Source organism: Portunus trituberculatus, chromosome 48, assembly GCF_017591435.1.
Source record: "Portunus trituberculatus isolate SZX2019 chromosome 48, ASM1759143v1, whole genome shotgun sequence".
Taxonomy (NCBI): domain Eukaryota; kingdom Metazoa; phylum Arthropoda; class Malacostraca; order Decapoda; family Portunidae; genus Portunus; species Portunus trituberculatus.
Window position 1 is genome coordinate 16818591 of NC_059302.1, and position 26213 is coordinate 16844803.

Here is a 26213-nt window from a genome sequence, read left to right on the forward strand (position 1 = left end):
GATAGTGTTTCCATGATTCGATCCTTATACAAGAAGACACTAGAAGAGAGCAAGCCTACACATGGTAGTTGCCATATATGAATTTACCATGCTAGTATTTACGTCAGTGTTGCTAACTAAACCTTAGCATAGATTCCTATCATCTCAGTTTATTATAATCACAATCAACTTTATGTGTATCTAAGCTGTCCTCATAATGTTCTTGCCTGTTGACCTGTAGAACCCTATCACAGCTATCCCATATGGAATATGTAATAGACAGACTGGGAACAACTGACAAGGGTGAGATGAAAGGATGGAATTACAGTGAAACTGCCAAAGATGAGATTCATAGAAGATACAATGGACAGAATGAATAGGAGACTTATACATGATAATACCCCTGACAAAGGAAACAGTATAAGGAGAAGACTGGGAACAACTGACATCAAGTTAACGAGAGGGAGACGACTTGTCACTCCGCTCCTATCCATGCAACTGAAACCAGTAGGAGTTTATTGAGCATGTATTTGGAGCTTTAAATCAAATACCTCCAAGGTTGATACATAAAAAAATATTGCAATCTCTTGCACTGAGCAATGAAAATTTGCCACTTTATTTTTTACTTATTACTAGATGAAAAATAAGAAATAACTCATGGTTTAAGTTACCTAAAGTCCTAAAGTACACTATAGTTTCCTAAATATGTTATGTAGACCTATTATGTCAATGGTGTTTATGCTAAATAGCCACAATGTCAAATAAATTACATCATACATTTTTAGGAGATATTATGTTAAAAATATTGTTGTTTACTGGGTATTGCATGACAAGGCATAAACAGTAAAACAAAAATTCAGTAACCTGATGCATTAAGTGAACAGTGACATGAACACACATAATTCTACATAATTGCTCTAAAACCTAATGTCACATGAAAGAGAGAGAGAGAGAGAGAGAGAGAGAGAGAGAGAGAGAGAGAGAGAGAGAGAGAGAGAGAGAGAGAGAGAGAGAGAGAGAGAGAGAGAGAGAGAGAGAGAGAGAGAGAGAGAGAGAGAGAGAGAGAGAGAGAGAGAGAGAGAGAGAGAGAGAGAGAGAGAGAGAGAGAGAGAGAGAGAGTTTCATATAAAGTCAATAAATATATGATGATTGTATTTGAGTTCAATCAGGGTTAGGTAATAGTATACTAAGAAAAAATAACTTTCAGAACGTCTTTCACCCAATATGAAATATTTTCCTTTGATCTTATTCGAACTTGTAAGTATTTAACCTGTAATTAGACAAAATAATGTCTCCCCTGCTGGCACAGCTGGTCACATATATGATAGGCGGCATACGAATCATGAACATAAAACAGAAAACAAAAGAAAATAAGACGGGTAGAGGCAGCAGCGTCGACTTTACTTCTGTGATATCATGGCAACTTCTCCCATTATACTTCCATGATCACCGTAAACCTTTCAAGGATTTTCAAAAGACAGACTGGGAACAACTGACAAAGAAGTTTCTTATTCACTCACCAGTGTAGCCGGGAGTACAGACGCAAGTGTAGCCGCCCTCCCGCCTCATGCAGGTGCCGTGGTTGCCGCAGGGACTACTATAGCACAGGTTCACCTCTGTGTCACATACGTAGTGCTCCCGCATGCCAGTGAAGCCCTGTAGATACACAAATACACACATACCATTATTAATACTATCGGGAAGCTAAAGAATTCATCAAGTTCTTGTGTATACAGTAATAAAACTAATAAATGTGTTGTCTTATGTTATATCTTCATTCTCTTCTGTTGTTATTGTTGGTTTCTGATGGATGAGTAGAGGTTAGAAGTAGTAGGTATATACCAAATAGATAAAAGGCCTACAGCATGGAAACAAAAGCATTACAAAACTATGTATTCATCACATACTCACCAATGAAAATCTAAGAAAAGCACACCAAGTTCAGAATCCTTACCCAGGTAGCTTATTAATATCATACATTTATGTATATATATATATATATATATATATATATATATATATATATATATATATATATATATATATATATATATATATATATATATATATATGATTCTAGGTAAGGATTCTGTTCTTGGTGTGCTTCTCCTTGCATTTCATTGGTGATGGTAATATATATATATATATATATATATATATATATATATATATATATATATATATATATATATATATATATATATATATATATATATATATATATATATATATATATACTATGTAAACCCAATCCAGCTTCTTTTATTTCTGACTTACATGTGGACACCTGCAAGCGAAGGTATTGACTGGATAAATGGGCCTGAAGAGGATGGTGCTGGACGAGATGAAGCCTGACGCATTGCCAAACTTAAGGACACTTAGGCACTCTTCATAGTTGAGGCATGGCTCTCGCACACACAGATTGTCATCAAATGGCAGAACCTAGGCCGAGAGGAAGGAGTATTACACTGTTTGATGCCAATTAATAGAATGGCGATTATTTGTCATGAGAGAGAGAGAGAGAGAGAGAGAGAGAGAGAGAGAGAGAGAGAGAGAGAGAGAGAGAGAGAAAGAGAGAGACTACAAGAAACTTACAGTGACAGTTGCCAGTTTTGCAAGAGCAGCTCTGTGGAGGTAGACGCGCTCCCTCAAGAACTGTGGTTGGTAGAACTCCTCCCCGGGTACATCTGGACGTTTGGCCGAGAAGCTCACATTCAGGATGCGGGACTCCACGTCGGTGTCATCCTGCGGGGAAACACACAAAACCGTTTACACAGAAAGCTAGTGTTACAATATCTACTCAAAATGTTTGCAAGGTTTAAATAGTGGAAATCTATAGAGGATGAGTTTTGTCTTCTCTCTTATATATATATATATATATATATATATATATATATATATATATATATATATATATATATATATATATATATATATATATATATATATATATATATATAGAACAATTTAGGAGAATTTGCATTGACAAAAAAACGTTTTAAATGTTAAAGGTAATTAAGAAGCAAAATTGTGGATACAGAAAAAAATACTGAACATTAGCTACTTAATTCATCCTGTCAAAAATAAGCTAAATAAGTTTACACAAAAGCCATCTGAATACTACTTTTATTTCTTCCACATTAATTTCAGTAGTTTAATACCCCTATGTCAATCCTATTATGTAAGGACTTCATACATTCTTAGCTCTGATCCATAAATGTATTCTTTTTATTAAGTTCATTAGGTTACTGCATCAATCAAGATACAGGCTGCTAGGTGCCGCCATCCTAACCTCGCTACAGCTTCTTTGGTCTCCAAACAGATTAATGCAGGGAGTTCAAAAGCCACACCAGTGATTAAATTTACAGTGTCCTCGCCTTCAAGCAGTTCCACATAACTATACATACAAGAGACACACTATATTTTGCACAGCTTCCTCACTATGCCTTGACTCCACACAAGGGGGAAAAGAAAAGAACATTCTGTACAGCCTTTTTTCTCTCAATGATGACATGGGCTGCTGAACGTTTAATACGAAGGCATAATGGATACATGCTTGACTGATGGAGCAATCCATAAATCCATCAAATACTGGGAAGCCGACATTCACCGAGCCAACCAAGGGAGTTCATGTTATGATGTTATGAAGTCAACAGAACTAGTCCTTAGTTACTCCAAGGAGGCGAAGGTCATGTTAAGCCTAAGCCTCTTTTGCTTAGCCGTTGTTACTGTACGTAAGGGTTTACATATGTCAATAATTTTCTGCTGTAATCAGAAGAAAATGCTTAATATTTTCTTATGTGCATGAAAACACATGTAAAGCACTTAAGCATTAGTATTTAAAGCTATAAAGGTCATTGTTTTTTTTGTTTGTTTTGGTTTATTGTACAAAATATATATATTACAATAAAATATAGTATGGTATATAGTACATTATGGGCATCAGCTCGCCATTGCAGAAACTCTGTTCCCTTCCTCTGAGAGTCAGATGGTTGTGAGGTGTAGTGAGGTCATTGGGGAGGGGGTGCTGTTCTTAGCACCTCCAGCAGCAGGTCTCAGGGAGGGGGGGCAGCTGTGGTGGTTTAGCAGGGAGGCCTTCACCTTATGACTGTTCAAGAGGCCGCTGGTGAGAGTCTGGGTGACTGCCCTTGTCTGAGTCGGTGGCGGGGCAGGACAGGGGGTAGTGCACCAGAGGAAGGTGATTGTGCCCCTTACAGTCTCATGAAGCCCTCGTTTAGCTGTTCCTGGGTGGGATAGCCGAGCCTTACTTGCTGCAGCAGCACACTGTCCTCTCTTGGCTGTTAGTGGGCAGCGCCAAGGGGGTAATAGGCCGCCTGCCTCTTGCTACCTTCTACCTCCCCGTGTGCCTGCTGGGTGTGTTGGGCTGCAGCTCTCCTTGCCCATGCCTTCAACTGCTGCTAGCTGGGCGGCACGTGCCTGGTGATGGTGGGGCCTGCAGCAGCTTGTTTAGCAGCCCCGTTAGCAGCCTCGTTGCCCCATATTCCCACATGACTAGGTGTCCAGTGCAACCTAACTTGCCTCCCCCTGCTCAGCAAGTCACTGCAGGTTGCCCAGTATGGAGGTAACGAGGTGCACGTTGTCACTGGAGTGTCGCTGCTGCAGGCCTGCAGCACCGCCCGGGAATCGGTGTAGATGACCACTGTCACATCTGGGTGATGCTGGGTGTACCATAGGGTGTGGAGGATGGCTACCAGCTCCGTCTGGAGAGTGGAGCAGTGGTTGGATGTATAAAAGGTATCATGTCGATGTGCACTTGTTTAGTGAGTGTGGTTCCTGAAATTATAGCCTCCAGGCGTCACTCAACAATCACTCACACCAATGGCGCTGCGATGGTAAGATGCAGGAGATACCATCCCACAGCTCTCTACAATAATGATATGGTAAAATCTGAGAGCCGAGAGGTGCCAAATCAAACAACTCAGCCCAAAGGTGATAAAAACAGCTGTAGTGACAAATAAGGTTAAAGTGACAGAGTCAGTAATACATGACATATTCAGCAACATACTCTCTGTGTGGCTTCATGTCAGCAATGAAGAAGATAAAATCTTGGTGTATGCCTTGTTAGACAGTGTCACTTGATGTTCACACAATAAATGGGAAACAAATCACAGATTCCATCAAAGTTCATGGACTTAAAATAAGAGGTTATAATAAAGAAATAAAAATACCAATTCCTTCAGCATAATCCACAAAGGATATTGCTGCTGTGAAGAATCAGATACCAAGGCCTGGGACTGCTCATATCTGGCTCCACTTGAATGTAATCTCTGACATACTAATGGAATACGATCCAAATATTGACATAGAACTCCTCATTGGTCTTAATTGTACAGCAACTCTTAAGGCACCAACCATATAGCAGACAATGACAGTCACCCGTACGCATGTAAGACTAAATTGGGTTAGGGAATTATAGGTGGAGCTCCTCCACCAACAAAGAGTACAGTGGGAGTCTACAGAACAGTAACACAAGAAGTACAAATTAGTAAAGAAAGGAAGGTTAATTTCTTAGTTGTTCCAACAACGACTAAGGATGTGATTAGTCATTCTCAAGTGAGAGATATGTTTGAATTCGACTTAAACGACAGAAAGACAGCTGACACTCCACTATCATATGAAGATAAAAGGTTCAAGAATAAAATGAAATAAGGAATTCATCAGCTAGAGGATGGACATTATAAGTTACCCTTTTCTTAAAGATGATACTGTCAAGCTTCCGAGTAACAAATTACTAGCACAACAAAGATTCAAGAAATTAAATGGTGAGCTTGAGAAGATCAATCAACACAATAGGGACTACAAAATGTTCATAGATTACAAGATTGTCATATGTTATGCAAAGGTTGTATCAACACAAGATCCAGTTAGGAATGATGGTAAGGTGAGGTACATCTCACATCATGGAGTCTATCATCCAAGAAAGCCAAATAAATTGAGAGTTGTATTTGACTGTAGTGCAAACTAGAGGAATCAGTCTATAAACATTCACTTGCTGCAAAGTCCAGACCTTACCAAGAAACTTGTTAGAATGTTATGCAGGTTCAGACAGGAAAATATTACACTTGTATGTGATACAGAAGAAATGCATCATGAAGTGAAGGTAAACCCAGAACATGGAGATATATTAAGATTCCTGTGGTGGAAAAATGGTAATCTTAAGGATGAAATAGTTGAATACAAAATGACAGCTCACTTGTTTGGTGCTATATTATCTCCAAATGTTGCCAACTTTGTACTAAAGAAAGCTGCAGATGATTATGAGGGTGCAACTGATGCAGCCTAGTTTGTAAGAAATAACTTTTATGTAGATGATGGTTTAATGTCAGTAGCAACCAAAAAGGAAGTTGTCACTCTCACTGAGAAGAGCAAAAAATCATGTAAAAAAGGGAGGTTTTAACATTCATAAGTTCTTATCAATTAACAAAGATGTATTAGTTGCAACTTCTCCTCATGAGAGGGCAGATGAATTAAAAGTCTTGCCTTTAGTAAAAATGAAGACACACTGCCTATAGGAAGAACTCTGGGAGTTGAATGGTGTATAGAATCTGACACATTTCTATTCAGGATAAAGCTGAAACACAGACCACTCACTAGGAGAGGCCTTCTGTTGACTGGAAGCTCCATGTATGACCCATTAAGTCTAGTGTCATCTATTATACTTAGAGGAAAAAAATACAGGAATTGTGTAAAAATGATGTTGATTGGGATGATGAGGTTCCTGACATTGTTCAACCTAAATGGATAAAATGGAGAATTATACAAATTAGATCAGCTCAGGGTACTGAGATGTTACAAACCTGACAACTCTTATGAAGTAGAAAGAGTTTGAACGTCATCACTTCTCAGATGCTTGCCAAGAGGGATGTGGCCAGTGCTCATATATTAGTTTAATTAGCAAGACTGGAAACATTCATTGTGCATTGGTAGTGGTAAACTCGAGAGTAATACCCATGAAAACCATAATTCCCAGACTTGAACTAGCAGCAGCAGTGGTGTCAGTTAGAATTCACAAACTCCTAAAAGGAGAACTTGAATAAAAGAGCATTCAAAAAATATTTTGGACAGACAGCAAAGTAGTTCTTGGTTACATTGCAAATGATTCACAAAGATTTTGTCTATGATGCAAATAGAGTAAGAGCAATTAGAGACTACAGCTCTCCAGATCAGTGGAGATTTGTAGAAACTCAGAATAACTCAGCAGATCATGTATCTAGAGACATGACTGCAGAGAAACTCTGTAAAAGTCAGATATGGTGGAATGGCTTTGAAATTCTTTGGCAAGATAGTGAACTAGATAGCTAGATAGCAGTCATCCCCAGTACCAACTCATAGATGAAAATTATCCAGAAGTGAAGAAAATTGTATGCCATGCTGTAACACAACAGTCAATGAATACATGAAAAGATTAGAATATTTTTCTGATTGGTTCAAAGCAAAGAGAGCAGTTGCTGTATGCCTTATGCCTTAAGCTCCTAAAGAGCTTCAAAGGAAAGGATAACAGCAGTAATAACGTTAAAGAAGAGAAGTATGTATGTGCCAGTGAATATAGCAGAAGTTTAAGAAGCAGAAAGAGAAATAAAACGACTGCAAGTGAATGCATTCAAAACTGAAATAAATGTACTGAAATCAACTGCAAAATATAATTATATTAGTTAAAGGGAACAATAACAAAAGAATAAAGGTGAAAGACAAGACCATTTATCTATACAACCTAGATCCTTTCACTGGTGAGTATGGTATTTTGAGAGTAGGAGGAACATTTAGACTTGCCAAATTAGAGAGTGCATCTCAACATCCAGTGATCCTACCCAAATTTTCCCTCATAATTAATCAGAAAATATGCTACCACCATAAAAGGACAAATCATCAAGGCAGGGGCATAACTTTAAATGAAATTAGATCATGTGGATACTGGATAATTGGACTATCACATATTTCAAAGTGTATTCCTTTTCGCAAAGTTATAACCATCACTTCCATTTACATACTCTGCAGTAGAATTTTCTTTGGGCCATTCTATGTCACAGAGGACTGTAAAGAACTTAAGAGGTATGGAGTGCTCTTTACTTGTATGGCAAGTAGGACAGTGCACATAGAAACAGCCAACAGCATCTATACAAGTTCCTTCCTCAATGCATATCGTTGCTTTGTAGGACAAAGAAGCAGTTGAGATGTGAGCAAGGAACTAACTTTGTAGGGGCTAAATCAGAAATCAATGCATATCGTTGCTTTATAGGATGATGAGAGCTGGTTAGGCAGTTGAGATGTTACCAAGAAACTAACTTTGTAGGGGGTAAATCATAAAATGAAAAGAACATGCAAGAAATGAATAATGATGAAATTAGACAAGAACTTATGAAAGACCAGTGTGACTGAGTTGTATTAAGATGGATATACCTAATACCAGTCACATGGGTGGTGTTTGGGACACAGTGAGAAATGTGTTCAATGTGTTAGTTGATCAGCATGATGCAGAGTTTGACGACAAAGATTTGAGAAGCTTCTTAGTGGAAACTGAGAACATAGTTAATGGTCGTCCTTTAACTGTGGTACTGCCTCCCCCAAGCATATTTGTTAATGAGTATTTATATTGTACAAAGAGGTGGTGCAGAGTACAATACCTGGCCAATTAGTTCTGGTCCAGGTGGAAAAGAGAATATGTACAACCTCTACAACTTGAAATAAGTGGACAACACCAAAGAGAAATCTCAGTGTAGATGATATAGTTATTATAAAGGATGAGAATGTAGCAAGAAACCAGTGAAAACTAGGCAAAATAACAGAAGATTTGAGAAAATTTAAGGTACTGGTGTCAGATAATGATATTAACAACTAGGGAAAACATACAAAGGCTAACAGGACCATCATAGAAAGACCAGTACATTGTTTAATATTGTTGTTGGAGAATGGTATGTTATGTATACCGGAGCGTCGGCGCCAAGGAGCCATTGTAACAAAATCTTAACTTTAAAAATATTACACAGTTTAGGAGAGCCATGTTACTATACGTAAGGGTCTACATATGACACGATAATATTCTGTTATAATCAGAATAGAAAAGTTTAATATTTTTTCATGTGCACGAAAACACATGCAAAGCACTTAAGCATTAGTATTTAATGGTATATAAGATGTCATCATGTCAATGCAATCTTCTTTAGTACATGCGGTTCCTGACATTATAACCTCCAGGCGTCATAACATAACATAAGGATAACAAAGGGCCACCAGGGCCCATCTAGGTTATCCTATATCAGTTGCACAGCGACCTCGTCATCAGTACTTAAAGATACACTTACAAGTACACAATACATTATATACTAATTCTAAATATTTGGCCCATTAACAGGGCTAAGTCCTGCAGCGAATTCCTCTATAATCTGTGATCCCCATACATGGGGATCATGTCTTGTTTAACTATAGTAAATTTCTTCTAAAAACTATCATGCAGTGCTATACATAATAATAAATCTAATAAATTTAGGTGCTTATCTAATCTGTTTTTAAACATTGTCAAACTAGTGCTATTTACAACCCTCTCTGGCAATGCATTCCAGAAGTCTACCACCCTATGACTAAAGAAATATTTTCTTATATCTAACCTGCAGCCTTGCTTTCTAATCTTCCTGCCATGATTTGTAGTCCTATTTCCCTCCTCTAAGGTAAAGAAAGATCTCACATCTATGTAGTTTGTATCTGAGAACATTTTAAATAACTCTATCATATCCCTCTTATACATCTCCTCTCAAATGAAAACATGTTTAATTCCTTTAATCTATCTCTATACTCCAGGCGCTTTAATGCTGGTATCATCCTAGTTGCTCTTCTCTGAACTGCTTCTAACATGTTGATATCCTGCCTATAATGGGGTGACCAGGCCTGTATGCAATACTCTAAATGGGGCCTAACATAGGAATTATATAAGCTACGCACCACTTCCTTACTTTTATAACTAACATTTCTATTTATAAAACCCAGGATCCTATTTGCCCTATTTCTTGCTTCTAAACATTGCTTTGAAAATTTCATAGTCCTGTCTATCACTACTCCTAAATCCTTTCCTTCCTCTACTGCCTCTAGCCAACATCCCTCCATCTCATAGCTAAAGTTTGTGTTGTCTTTACCTAAATGCATAACCTGACACTTTTAGAATTAAACTCCATCTGCCACCTGTCTGCCCATGCTATCAGCCTGTCCAGGTCTCGTTGTATTCTGTAATTGTCCTTTTCACCCTGTACTGCACATGCTATCTTAGTATCATCTGCAAACTTTGATACTTTGCTACTAATTCCTATATCTAAATCGTTAATGTACACCAAGAAAAGAAGAGGTCCTAGCACTGATCCTTGGGGTACCCCACTAACCACTTCCTTCCACTCAGACATTGCCCCATTTAATACTACTCTCTGTTTCCTATCAGAAAGCCATTCACTAATCCAATCAACTAACCTACCCCTATCCCATGTAGTCTCAATTTGTACACTAGCCTCCTATGCGGTACCTTATCAAACGCCTTGCTAAAATCTAGATATATAACATCTATGCTATTTCCATCATCTAACTCCTTGGTAATATATTCTAAGATATCGAGCAAATTTGTAAGACAGGACCTCCCTGATCTAAAGCCATGTTGGGTATCTCTAATTAATCTATTCTCATTTAAATGCTCCCAAATACTACCCTTAATGATTTTCTCTAGTATCTTACATACTATACTAGTTAAACTGATCGGTCTATAATTATTTGCATCATCCTTCCTACCTTTTTTAAATATTGGAGTAACATTAGCTAACTTCCAGTCCTGAGGTATCTCAGCAAACCTAAGTGATCTTTCAAAGATTAACTTAAGTGCTTCAGAAATACTGTCTACACCCTCCCTAAGTACTCTGGCATGTAGCTCATCAGGACCACTAGCTTTCCTATCGTCTAGTTCAAGAATAAATTTCCTAATAATTCCCGGTTTTATATCAATATTTTCTAAAGCTCTTAAACTACTCGTCGCACTGTTTGTAACAGGATTTCCTATTCTTTCCCTAGTAAATACTGAAGAAAATTGTTCATTCAATAATTCTACTATGTCTTCATTTTGATCCACTACTACACCATCTTTTCTGAGTGGTCCAATCCTATCCTTATTTCTTTTATCACTGACCTTGTAATAACTATATAATTTTTTGGGATCTTTACTCCCAGCTCTAGCTAGTTTTATCTCTGCCTGCCTTTTACTTTTTTTTATAACCTTACTCAAATCATCCCTGACCTAATCAAATCTACATCTTCCCCACTTTTCTGCAACTCTCTATATGCCCTCTTCTTCTCTCTGATCTGTCTACCTATCTCGTGAGTCCACCATAATGGCTTCCTGTTTCTCTGCCTTATATCTTTGTAAGGGATACACTGCATCACTATACCCTTTACTACAACCTTAAAAATATCCCACATCTCCTGTGCAGTTTTATTTCCAAAACTATCTTCCCAGTTTACCTCTCCTAATAACTGACGTAACCTACCATAATTGCCTTTCTGATAGTTTGGGACTCTAGTCTTATTCACTATATTATCCCTACTGGAATTAATGATAAATCTAATTATATGATGGTCACTGTTTGCTAAAGTCTCTCCTACCTCAACTTCCTTTAAACAATGCTCAATATTTGTTAGTACTATGTCTAAAACCTTCCTCCCCCTAGTAGGTTTATCTACCATCTGCACTAAATAGTTATCCTGAAAACTTTCCATAAACTTATTTTCACTAGCATCTCCTACCATCCTCTCCCAGTTTACTGACTTAAGATTAAAATCCCCTAAGATAATTGTCTGACTAGTACACCCCCTATTTATCTCATCTACCATAAGGTTGTCTACATCTGCTGACTGATTAGGTGGTCTATAAAAAGCTCCTACTCTAATAACCTTACTTTTGTTTACTCTAACATCCAGCCATAAGGACTCTACTCTGTTATCTACCTTAATACCATTAACCTGACTGGAAATGAAGGATTTTACTTCGTCAAATCACCCTCTGCCACGTGGAGCATTTCCCATGAGATGTCGCTGTCGCTCAGTAGCTGTCAGTTGCTGGATCGTTCTCGGGCTGATCGGACGTTGTTTCTTCGCCGTCTTCCACGAGTGTTTTCGGCGTCAGCAATTCCCACACAGGTACATGGCCTTATACTCAGGTGGATCTATGGTATGGGTTGGGCCTACCATAGGGCATTGGTATGGGTTGGGCCTGCCAATTTGCCAAGTGTGATAGTGGGCTTACACAGGCTTTCGGCTTGTTTTGGTGCAGGTCGGACGACATGTCGGAGCCGGAGCACCGCGCAGCCCAGCCACCTGAGGTTCCCTGCTTTTCCGCTGGTAGGCGGAGTACCACCAGATCTCCCAGGGCAAGGAGAGGACGTCTTCCCGTGCTCCCAGTGGGAGCTCCAGTGGTTCCCCTGTGGGGCGGCAGGAGGGCCTCGGTCGCCGCTACAGTAACAACTACCCACGTCGGCGCAAGGATCATGCTCGGCCCCAGGTTTCCCACACACGGGCCGGATTGCAAGAGCCTCCCTGGCAAGTGGTTGTAGATGAATTGGCTCGCTTAAATGGGGTTGTTGCAAAATTGTCGGCTAACCGGGATCCTCCGCCACCTCAACAAGTGAACTTCCAGGCGAGCACTTGGGCCTGCAGCAGCCAGTTTCGCCCGAGGCGTTTTCGGGCTTTAGGGACTCCAGCAGTGAGGACGGGGAAGTTAGGGACCTTCCTCCGGGCAGCAGTGTTTTGCTGCAGGCTGCTAAGGATTTCGGGCCCTGTGACACGGTTTCTGAGGACATTGACCCACAAGTGGCGGCCATGGTAAATTGTTGGTTTGAGAAGGGGCTGCAAGAGGAAGACCACAAGGCGATTGTGGAGGACCCGGTCACCAGGCGTCCTAACAATTGCACTGCGCTTGTTCCTGTTGAGTGCAACCAGCAGATTCTGGGCGCTTTGAAAACGGAAGCACGGAGGACAGACTCCCGACTCAAAGACGTAAGTTCAGACATTGTTTCAGCTGGTTCTATTCTTACCAAGTCCCTAGTAGTGCTTGACAAGTTGGTGCAGGAGCTTGGGAACTCCGTGATTGCTCAGGAAGTAGGTAAGCTCAATGGTGTTTTGGCGCTGCTTGGACATGCCAATCATAATAACAACCTGGCGAGGCGGTTCGTGATGAAACGTGAACTTAACCAGAAATATGTGCACTTATGTTCTGACAAAGTTCCCATGACAAAGTTTTTGTTTGGGGACGATGTGTCACAATCAGCTAAACAGATTGAGGACATGGAGAAGCTGCGCACCAAGATCACTCCCAAGAAGAGTACTTTTGCATGGAAGTCTTCCAGTGGCAGGCCCAGGAGCTTCTGGGGTAGGTCCTCTTTTCGGAGCCATGCCACTCGGTTCCAGCCCTGCGCCACGCAGCGGTGGGGTTACCGTGGGGGCCAGCGGCAGTTCTTGGCACGTCAGGACACGGAGCCAAAAAACGCCAAAGGTCGGGGTCACCAGAGGCCCCGACCGTGAGTGAGGTTAGTACCCCTTTTGTAGCAGGCAGGTTACATTACTTTGTACATGAGTGGCAGGCTGTTACAAGTGACCCAGTTATCTTGGACATGGTGCAGCATTGTCACCTAGATATTAATGTTGATGATGTTAGACACTTATTTTCTCGGGAATTAACATATAAATTCAGGTTAGAAGAACAAGCTCTGGTTGATGAGGAGATCAGGAAACTTTTGGACCTTCATGTTATTGTTCCTACACAGAGGATGGCAGAACAAATTATTTCCCCCATTTTTTTGAGACCGAAAAAAGATGGTGGGTATAGGATGGTGTTAAACTTAAAGGAGCTTAACAAACATATTCCATACAAGCACTTTAAGATGGATAACTTTGAACAAGCCATAAGATTGATTAATGCAGGGGACTACCTAGCTTCAGTAGACCTTAGACATGCATATTACACTGTAAAGATTGCAGAGGAACAACAAAAAAATTTTGTGTTTTCAGTGGAGGAACAATATTTACCAATTTACTTGTCTGCCTAACGGTATTTCTGAAGGGCCTAGAATTTTCACAAAATTAATGAAACCAGTATTTGCTGCATTGAGAGGAATGGGCTACTCTATCACCAGTTTCATTGATGACACACTGATTTGTAATAAGTCTAAAGCTGGATGTATTGCTTGTGTAACTGATACTATTGACTTGTTGCACAGATTGGGATTTTGTATTAATGTACCAAAGTCAGTGTTGCAGCCCACTCAGTCAATTGAATATTTGGGGAACATCATTGACACTAATTCTATGACTGTTTCTTTACCGGAACGACGGATTCTGAAACTCACTCAAGCTTGTCAGAAACTTAAGAACAAAAGTCATGACAAGATTAGAGAAGTGGCTAGGGTTACAGGTCTTTTGGTTGCTGCCTTTCCAGCAGTGGAATTGGGAAAATTGCACTACAGACAATTAGAGGCAGCTAAAATTGCGGCTTTACAGTGTGCTCAAGGTAATTTTGACAGTTGCATGAAAATTACAGAGGGTATGCGGACAGACCTTCAATGGTGGCTCGAAAACACATCAACACAGGTTAGGAGAATTTTTCGTCCTGGTACTGATATTGACATTTACACTGATGCTTCCAACACAGGTTGGGGGGGACACGTGAATGCTCAGTCTATTTCTGGTACTTGGTCTCTAGCTGAAAGATTATTGCACATTAATGTTTTGGAGCTCAAAGCTATTTTGTTGGTGTTGCAAGGTTTTACACCACTTCTTTCAGGGAAACACATTAAAGTTTATTGTGATAACACCACTGCAATGACCTATGTGAATGAAATGGGTGGTACTAAATCTCTCACTTGCAATGACATTGCTATCCAGATCTGGGATTGGTGCCTCACTTCCAATGCTTGGATCACTTGTTCACATATTCCGGGCAAGGAAAACACTTTGGCAGACATGGCCTCGCGCTTGGTGAACGACAGGCATGAATGGAAGCTTGATCCACGTATTTTCCAACAATTGTGTAAAGTGTTTGGTACACCAACTATTGATTTGTTTGCCTCTAGGATAAATAACCAGGTACCTTCATATTGCTCATGGAGACCAGACCCAGGGGCAATGCATGTGGATGCATTCTCTTTAAATTGGGCAAGATTCAAACTTTCTTACATTTTCCTCCATTTTCGCTAATTGCTAGATGCCTGCAGAAGTTGAAAGCCGAAGGAGCCAGAGTGTGGATGGTTGTTCCCCTGTGGCAGTCCCAACCATGGATGGGCACGTTGCTCGGGATGCTCATCGATTACCCGCGCCTCATATCGCAGAAAACTGCGGTGCTTGTACACCCATCATCAGGGGAAGATCACCCGATCATGCGCAACACACATCTGATGGCGTGCCTTCTGTCAGGGAGCACTTACGAGCACGCGGAGTTTCTGAGGACGGTGCAAACATCATCTTGGCTTCTTGGAAACCAGGCACCGAGAAACAATACCGCCCGCACCTTAAGCGCTGGGCACAATTTTGTGTTAGAGGGAACGTTAGTGCCTGTAATCCCACTGTCGCGGACATTATAAATTTTTTGTCTGAAACTTTTAACAGGAATGTGGGTTATGAAACACTCAATACGGCCAGAAGTGCTCTCTCCTCTTTGGGCATTGTGGTGGATGGCTGTAGAGCGGGTAACCACCCTTTGGTCATCAGGTTCATGAGGGTGTATTTAATTTGCGTCCACCCATACCTAGATACACTGCAACATGGGACGTTCAACCAGTCCTGCGGAATTGAAATCCATGTACCCCTTGCATACTCTAACCCTTAGGGATTTAACTTTAAAACTGGTTATGCTGATGGCTCTAACCCAGGCTGCACGTGTACAAACTTTACATCTGTTAGTTACCACTGGCATTAGCATAGGAGAGGACTTTATTTCAGTTCGGTTACGGGGTCACATTAAGCAGTGTAGGCCCTCCTTTAATATTCGTTCAATTAAATTTCAAGCTTATTCCAGGGACACTAGTTTATGTGTTTGCGATACCTTACAGCATTACCTCGCAAGAACGGCGGAGATCAGACGGGACCTTTCCCGAGAGGATGCTGGACTTCTCCTCAGCTACGTCAGACCACACAAGTCGGTCACTAAGGACACCATTGCCCGTTGGGTTAAGGCGATGCTTAAAAGATCAGGTGTTGACACTACTACATTTACTGCTGGTAGTGTTAGGTCAGCGGCAGTGTCAAAGGCAAAGGCTATGTCAGTGCCTATTACTACTATTATGGCCAAAGCCGGCTGGACTCGGGCCAGTACTTTTGCTAAGTTTTATGACAAGCAAATTGTCCCACAACTAGATTCATTTCAGGAGGCTGTACTTGTGTAAATTATTGTAATATTGTTCCATTTCTTTGGGTTATTAATGGTTTGGAGATATGAGCATAGCGTGAGATTCACTGCCATTATGCACAGGTTTGCATAGGGGACTGAAAACTAGAAGCTTTGGTTTTTTCTACATTATGTGATATGTTGGTTTAAGTTTCTACTGTTCTGACATTTATGTAATATGTGAATCTTCAACTTTTGCTCAATGAAGTTTCAGGTTGTGAAATTGTGTTTTTTTTTTTTTTTGGACCCTTTTGTCCACTTTTTCTTGGGGACATTTATTATGGCACGACACCCACATGGCTTCAAAGCCTCATGGGAAATGCTCCACGTGGCAGAGGGTGATTTGACAGTAAAATTAAGAAGTATCGAGACTTACCTCTGGTTGGTTGAAGTATGCTTAGAATTTTATGAGTCAAATCACCCCTGCCGTCGTGGAGATTTCACATGCCCTCCTCTTCCCGCCCTGTTTTATCTTGATGTACAAGGCTTGTACTTTTGATCAGTTTGTTATTTAGTGTCATGTGGGTGTTCGTGGCTACAAAGTCTGACAGCTACTGAGCGACAGCGACATCTCATGTGAAATCTCCACGACGGCAGGGGTGATTTGACTCATAAAATTCTAAGCATACTTCAACTAACCAGAGGTAAGTCTCGTATACTTCTTAATTTTTTTACATAAATAACTACTCCTCCACCTATCCTACCAATTCTTTGGTGTAAATACATAATGTATCCATCTACTTCATATTCTTTCCTATTTTCTCTAAACTTTTCCTCATTTACCCATGCCTCTGTGACACATACAACATCTAAGTCCTCCTCAACTATATAACTAGATAACTCGTCCTTCTTGTTCCTAAGACTCCTGGCATTTACATAAAAACATTTAAGTCCTGCTACCTTCCTAGATGTTGTCTCCTTATTTGGAATCCTAATCTTATTCTCTCCTATTTGCACCTGGAAATCTATCCTAATCTTTTCACTCTCTGTTTATCCTATCTAATTTATGTCTAACATCTTTCTTCTGGAATGCATTTGCTACCTCACCCCCTACACTCCATCCCAACTCCCCCCTCCAGACATCCACTCAGCACATCCACACCCTTCCTACTCAGATGCACACCATCCCTAGCATACAAATCCCTTCACCCATAGAACCTATCTCATACATCCATAAAGCTGACACCCACATCCTTACACATCCCTTTTACCCGATCATTTACACCAATGGCCCTAGACAACCATTCCCTGCTAACATACACACGAGGCAAGATTCCTAACACTACACACCTCCTACCACTCTCCCTTATCTTGCCTAACATTTCCTGAAATCTTGCCACTAACTCCTCCGACCCACCTGCTCTGACATCATTCCCACCTACGTGCAAAACTACAACACCCTCCCTCTCTATACCCCCAACTCTCTTCTGCACCTCCTCACTCACTGCCTTCACACCTGCACCAGGCATACACACGTTCGTCCTCCTATCCCTGTCTTTCCCACAGAAAGTGCTATCTAAGTACCTAACCTGAGAGTCACCCACCACACACACCTGAGGTGTGCTAGGCACAACCCTCCTCCTCCTCTCCTCTACCCCCTTCTCTCTCCTTTCACTCACCACAACCACCTCATTCACTCCACTCTCACCACTTCACCTCATTCACTCAACACTCACCAAGGATTCTATATCAAAAGGATATACTGGTTCAATGGGAGGGCTGGAGGAATCAATTAGGGAATGCCGATACCAAGAGATGGCACGTGGGTAACAGGCAGCAAGGGGGAGAGGGATAGGGGTGTCCATCAGCGGTGGAGTACGAGCATCATTACAAGATTCAAACAGGGGAAGGAACGCAAGCCACAGCAGCCATTGCCCGCCTCTGCCTTAGCCACACCACACTCAGTGCATGCTCATTTGCACCATCTATGCCTGTCTCCTGATCTCTTCTGCCGTTGGTGTAGGACTACCCCTGAGACCATTGAACATTTTCTGGTCCACTGCCCACGATTCCATTCCCACCACACTGCATTACACTCCCGGCTCTCCGCCCTGGGCATCCATCACATTACTCGACTTGCTGACCATTATTGCGGCCTCAGGCTTCCACCCCTCCTGGCAACCTGCTGTCCTTCGCCTTACCTATGCCCTTTGAGGAAGACTGGCCAGCTACCACGCCTGTGATACCAACACAGGACTACCCCAGGATTCATAAGGATCCATAGATCATTGCAGCTTTAACACCATCAACAACAAAGCAATGAATATATATATATATATATATATATATATATATATATATATATATATATATATATATATATATATATATATATATATATATATATATATATTCAAACATGTTTTATTTGCCTGATAAGTTTATAACCACGAGAGAATGGAGGGAAAAACAGGGTGGAGGGGATGAGAGAAATCTTCATAAGTTACTCCTGAGAACGTTTTCTATGAAACTGCTTCATACCAACAGATGGCAGGACCACTGCTGTCCTCCCAACTTTAACCCACACCACAACTACTTTCTTGTATATTCCATGACACTCAGTCACCCAAGATGCCATGATGGTAAGATGAAGGAGAGCGGTGAATAAGGTAAACATCTTATTTCTGTAGTTTATACCAAATGTCACGTTGCCAAATTGATTGTATGTGTATTTTATAATTTGTGTAATATTATGAAAGTGTTTTATACCAGTGAATAGTCTTATTATTTTAGAAACTGAGTCAGAACTTTGTCCACAGTTCTTACGGTCAAGTTTTCATCAATAAATTGTAAGAGGAAAATACTGCTTTTTCTCTACCATACGATGAAGGCTGTGATCAGTAAAACAGAAACCACCTGTAAGCCATTAAAGAACCTGCACTCCACTAAAGCCGTATTCAGTGTTCCAGAACTAACTCAACTACATTTATATTCTAGTGAAGGGTAATGAAATTTTCAAACGTCTTTTCATGAATGTAAGAAAATTTGAATAAGGATTCTGTGTAAATAATGAACATAGCCATGATAAGTCGAATAATGATCTTGCTGTCCGTCGTATTCCATGTTTTGGTTTCAACACCCTTGTAGTGAAAGTTAATGAAATTTTCATGTGTTTTCTTAATTGCAAGGAAGGTTTAACATCGATTCAACATTAAAACTCGGGAAAAATATAGTTATGAGAACCTTAATCTCTTCAATATTGGAACCCATTTTTCTTGAGATTTGTGCATGATTAGAACATTTCAATAATTGGAAGGTTGTGCTAACTCATGGAGGTCAGAAGATCAATGGTCAGTCTTCACTATTCTAATTACGACATAAGTTTCTGAAACTGTGTAAATCAACAAAATAGTAAGCAGAATTAAAATGTAAATGCATCATGGTACTGCAGGGGTTAATAATGATTTGATTTTTTTTTTTTTATACAAAACTGATGACTAATATCAAAGAAGTAAAAGATGAACCATTGAACTCTACATATGTTATGTAAGTTAAGTATACGTAGGGAATTATATTTTATACGCACAATCCATCCACTATATTATGGGCAGGTTTACACGTATCAATATGCGACAGAAACTGCAAGTCGCTAGAAGTATCAACTGAGCCCTTCTAGTCGGAACACGTTCACACATAGCGACTGAAAAGTATCTGCTGGTTGGAGGGAAGTGAATGTAAACAAACAAGTGAAACAACTACTCAACAAGATGTCCTCCTCTGGTGACGATGATTGCAATCAAATTTAATCACAAGTATTCAATCCTCACCTCCAACAATACCCTGTATAAAGGGAAGTAGACATCGGAGAGTGGCAGCTATCTCATTGAACGACGATTTGCGTAAGCTTTTTTTGTGCTGTAAAATTAACTTTTAGGGTCCCAGATGTGCACTTTTCCCTCACCAACTCCAAAATCATCTTCTCTACATCGACACCACATTTTCAAACCTATTTCCGCAACTTCACAACGTAAACAAAGTCGCAAATCGACCGAACATGGTAGTCTTGTTTTGCTACTAGTTTTTCCAGTCTCTAGGCACCGATATTCAATCATAAACTCTACCGACTTGCAATTTCAGTCACATATTGGCACGTGTGAACCAGCCTTAACCTTCACCATTATATCTTAGGGTTATAGAATTGAAAGAGATGGAGAATGGATCTTTAGTTTTGCATTTTAATCACCGAGTTTGCACAAGTTTAAACTTCTTTCAATAGCACATCCACAGTACCTACATACAGTCTCCTGTTTTTTTTTATTTTTTTTTTTTTTATTTATGTAGGCGAGAGACTAGTCAAAGACATCTCGTTCGCTGCTAAAGACCTCTTTCTGAACTCTCGCATAGGGTCGTCCACAATGTTGATAATCAGACTCCGAATAATTTCCGGTAGGCTTAAGGTTACTATGAAAATGGATCTTCAAAGCCGTTGTGTTCTATTTTCAATGAATTAAGTTTTGTAAGTGATGCTACTATTAATTCTAAATAGCATGCTAGAAATATATATATATATATATATATATATATATATATATATATATATATATATATATATATATATATATATATATATATATATATATATATAAGAGGGAAACCAGTCAAGGGTGCCAAAATATATATATATATATATAAAAAAAGGCTCACTTGAAATGCTGGTTTCCTTAAAGAATAGTAAAGAATTACCTAGAATTTAGGGATAAATGTCTTGAAACCTCCCTCTTAAAAGAAGTCAAGTCGTAGGAAGACGGAAATAAAAAGGCAAGTAGGGATCGAGTTCCAAAGTTTACCAAAGAAAGGTATGAATGACTGAGAGTGCTGGTTAACTCTTGCATTAGCGAGTTGGACAGAATAGGGGTGAGAAGAAGAAAGCCTTGTGTAGCGAGGCCGAAGGACGAGACTAATAACAAAGTAACAAAACTTTCTCTTTAATCCTTTCACTGTCTTATCATAACCATAAACAACTTATCTATTAAACTGTTATGTACAAGCATATTCATAATTTTTCCATTTATAACTTCCAGTCATTTTGTGATATTACAATCTCGGATAAAAAGTTAAGTATCCTGAAAAAGACAATCAGCTTCCTTTTCTTCCCTTTATCCTTTACGTATGTATTCCTATTTGTCTATTCTAAAGCTATAATTTCTATTAAACTTGCTAGTAGCTTTCTACTGAGCAGTCTAATAGTTTAGGCAATTTATAGTTTGACCTAGGAATAATTGCAACAGTTGTTAATTCTGAGCAGGTTCTTTGATGGAGGGTAAACTTGATTGTAGAAAGTGCACCTGCAGATAGTGAACTCCACTCTGTGGTTTTGCTCCTGGGAGTATCCCATACCCAAATGAGTTATTTGGGGTTTGTTGGTCATTTAATGGGAGGCTCTGGGCTATAGGAGCTCTTTGAGTAGTCTATGCTGACTATACTATAGGGGATATGTTCTTCGGCAAAGCAGCATCTCGAGCTGTCAGAGGATATCTCACAACTGCAATACTAAACAGTATGTTGGCTGCAAAGCCACTTGTTATTGATGTTCTGCAAGCAGACCCAGAAAAAGGGCATTCTACAACAATATTCAAAGCAAGATGTGTCTCATGATATATCAGAAGATGGTGGTCACTTGGCAGATGAGAACTCTCTCATGGATGAATAAATAGATAGTGTCAATCTTCAGGGACTAGCCAGTTTCATAAAGAAACTCTTAGCTGGAAGAGGTCTCAGATGTTGATGCTCAAAGCATTGACACACTGACAGAAATCGGTGAGAGAATGCAGCAAGAGAAAAATAATCTTCACAAACTGCAAACTGCAAGATTGCTGCTTCTGTATATGGATATGGTTGATATACTTTGACGATTTGTAAGGGCTGAGCAGGTAGGAGATTGGGCTCTCCATCTACAGAGTTTGCATGACATGCTTCCTTATTTTGCAGTCTCTGGACATAACTTGTACTTGAAGAGTGTTCACATTTACTGTATATGCTGGACTATAAGACGACTCTGTGTATAGGATATTCCCCAATAATTAAGGGAAAATTTAGGTCTTGAGTTATTACCGGTGTATGAGATGACCCCCATAATGGTGGAGGGAGCCACTGCTCACATGGTTGGTTGAAGGGCTTTGAAGAGCCGTAATACGGTGTTCTCACTATCACTGTTGCCAGTTTCGAAATACAGCCACCCTTTATTGACTTTATTAAAGGCAGGTTCATACTTGTCAATATGCGACTGAAATTGCAAATCAGTAGAATTTCCAACAAAATATCTGTGCATAGCGACTGGAGAAACCAGTCGCAAAACAAAACCGACATGTTGGCCTTGTTCAGTCAATTTATGACTTTGTTTACGTTGTCACATCACGGAGAAAGGTTTGAAAATGTGGTGTCCAGATGTAGAGAAGATATTGGAGTGGTGAGAGAAAAAGAACACATCTGGGACCCTAAAAATGAATTACACAACAAAAAAGAAAGCTTACGAAAATCAACGTTCGTGAGATAGCTGCCACTCTCCAAGAACTGTTCCCTTCTATGTAGGGTGTTATTGGAGGTGAGGATTGAATACTTGTGACAATTTAATTTGATCACACTCATCATCATCACCAGAGGAAGATATCTTGTTGAGTAGTTATTTGCTTACATTCACTTCCTGCCAATCAACCGATACTTCCTGGTCGCTATGTGTGAATGTTTTCTGACTAGAAGGGCTCAGTCGATACTTCTAGCGACTTGTAATTTGAGTCACATATTGACACATGTGAACCTGCCTTAATCCAATTTAATTCGATACTTCTAGCAACTTGCAATTTCAATCACATATTGACACGTGTGAACCCGCCTTGATAAAATTTAATTAAAACACAAGTACCTATAAATATAAGGACTTAAAGGATATATATATATATATATATATATATATATATATATATATATATATATATATATATATATATATATATATATATAATGTAAACGAGTGTATGTGGCCGCAGTATGAATTTCAAGGTACTGTGGCCCTGAATGTTCACCACGGGATTAATCGGTTGTATTTTATGTTTGGTATATGAGGCGATCCCTTGATTTATGAGCCTAAAAATTAGCAAAAAAAAAAAAAAAAAAAAATAAATAAATAAATAAATAAAATAAATAAAAAAATAAAATAAATAAATAAATAAAAAAAAAAAATAATAAAATTGTCTTATACTCCGGCATATACAGTACCTGAAGATGTCCAAACTGCAAGAACAAAATCCAGAAGTGTAGAAACATTTCAGTGAGGGTTTGCATGTAGTTTGACGGTCAGATCTTGGGCAGGATTGCCAACAGATTTTATCTGTGAACAGTGTCTGATGTGCAATATCAAAACAACTGAATGCTTTACACACAAACGTGGCTTGACTGACACCCAGCGTCTTGTGTGGGTTTTCTCAAGACCAGCATGAGGTGAAATAAACAATATTCTGCAGAAATTGACAAGGATCACATACACTACAAGTGATCAACACAAAAAGACCACTGAACCACGATTGACAAGGGTTACCAGTGACATCCAACAGTTACTGAGATATTGTCAAAAAGGAATCCCTTATCCAAGGAGCCTTCTTTAAGGAACATTGCAACAGGAGTCACAGCACATACAAATGTGAATGTCCAAAATGCCAAAACAGGAAGTGAACAGATTTTTATCTTGATGGAAGGACAGGTCGCAGATTACACCTTCATAAGAAATCGTTAGGCAATAACAATGGATCCTAAGGCATCAAGATCGGAGATGAAGAGGTACATGTAAATCTTCAGTTGCTCTTTCAGTGCCTTGTTACTGTTGGTGTCAGATGTAATGATCTATTTGATATGTTCATGTATGAACTAATTACATAGCCACCATCACTCTATGAGTCCAAATATAACACGAGATCAGCAAATAAAGCAACTCTGGCAAATGCTTTGTGGTCTCCACAGCCGGAAAGTGCTACTGGATTATAAAACCAGGTCCAGGATGTCTTTGATGGTAGAGCACTGATACGTTATATCCCATGGGGAATGAGTTGGGATAAACTTTGTTCATTGTACATGCAGTATTTTGTAAGCAGATATGGAAAGTGTGTTGTAGTATTTGTTGGATACATCAATGTTCCAAGTACAAAATACTGCACCCATTTCAGGCGAAATGGTGGGAGTGTTGAGGTTACAGTACACTTCATTGGTGACATGACTCAACAGATGAAAAACATGAGTTCCTTTACAACAAGGAAAACAAGCAACGATTCATTCACTTGCTTATAAGCAAATTAGAACACAGTGGGTGTGAGGTGCATCAGGCAGCGGAGATGCAGATGTCCTCAAGACGGCTGCTGCTTGCACAGATAAACAGGACACCATTTTGATTGGAAATTACACTGATCTGCTTCCGTTGCTTTGTTTTTATTCCAGAGATACACAGTACAATGTATTTTTCAGACCAGAGCCCAGGAAATGCTCCCAAAGACCATCAAGATGCTGGAACATCAAAGCAACCCAAGCACAACTTGGTGAAATTGTTTGTAACTGTATTTCTTTCATCCATGCTATCCTGGGGTGAGACACCACTTCAAGAGCTTTTGGTATTGGCAAGTCAGTTGCACTGACTAAGATCAGGAAGGAGTTACACTTCCTTGAACAAAGACAAGTGTTCATGAGATTTACGTCATCACACGAGGAAATATTCAAAACAGGAGAGTAAGCTCTTGTTTGACTGTAAAATGGTGATGTTGGAGAGGATATTAAAAAGCTGCGGCTGCGCAGATTTTATGATAAGACAATATTAAGCACAGTAACTGTTCAGCTACATACATTTCCTCCAACAGTCAGTGCAACAAAATACCATAACCTTCGTGTTTATCATGACATCCAGATGTGAAAGGATGAAAGGCCTGATTTATTAGTTGAGCAGCGGTGGTTCGGAAGTCAGCAATGATAAAATGATGCCCATCTTGACAGACATTCCACCAGCACCTCAAGTCCTGCTTGAATTCAACAGATCCTTGTGCAGAACAGGATGCCACCTGTCACAAGAATAAAATGGACTGTTCAGTGGCTTGTTCAGAGCGCAGAGGTATCTGTTCTAACACATCTATGTTGGCAACAGGGTCAGACTCTGGTGATAATTCTGTGACAGAATAAACTGACCATGTACCAGTTAGCCCATCATATAAATTTGATAAAATGTAATGTTACCTTCTCAGCCTTGGTTCTCCGCTTTGACTGGCTGCGTCAGCTTCGTTGTCAAGGGTCCGGAGCACACCAACACGAGGCACACAATGGCGGGTAATGGCGGGCAACGCTGGACAGAGAAACACCAGCTTACTCACGTCCTTTACTGAGTCCTCAGATCACAGTACATCACAGGGCAGCCTCCACACACACACACACAGGGCACTCACAGGCGTTCCCAGGGGCGGGCACAACAGACCACAACAGCAGGCAAGACGTCTTAATAACAGAGCGTACGTCTCACAGTCTTGCCTTGCACGTGCTCTCTTGCCGACTCTCTCCCCAGCGCCGCGCCAACACCCACAAAGCCAGCCCGCGCAAAACACACATACGCACATACACACACATTCGTAACAACTGCCCCCCTTACAAAAAGGTCGACCCGACCTTCCTCACACTATAAAACAGAAAGGCAAAATGCATACAAAATAAACTAGAACATTTAGGACAGTTCAAAATCTCTTACATATACAGGAGGCTGGCGGTGACGGCCAGGGTGAGCAGCAGTCTCCACCACCAGCTAGCTGTCACCTGCATCACCGCCCACTGCCTCCTCAACCTCCTCCATCGCTTCTGG

The 26213-nt window shown here is 40.1% G+C and overlaps 1 protein-coding gene and 1 pseudogene across 7 annotated transcripts in view; one reads left to right on the plus strand and one right to left on the minus strand.

Moving 5' to 3' along the window:
- LOC123498670 (protocadherin-like wing polarity protein stan) overlaps window positions 1–26213 on the minus strand; it is a 469084-nt gene that overhangs the window by 137503 nt on the left and 305368 nt on the right. For all 7 annotated transcript variants that reach the window (XM_045246001.1, XM_045246004.1, XM_045246006.1 and 4 more), the window contains exons 4-6: window positions 2575–2724; window positions 2257–2421; window positions 1500–1635 (exon numbers count right to left, since the gene is read on the minus strand). In XM_045246001.1, coding sequence (XP_045101936.1) covers window positions 1500–1635; window positions 2257–2421; window positions 2575–2724 — 451 coding nt within the window. The remainder of the gene's footprint in view (window positions 1–1499; window positions 1636–2256; window positions 2422–2574; window positions 2725–26213) is intronic.
- LOC123498672 lies at window positions 15197–16619 on the plus strand (annotated as a pseudogene).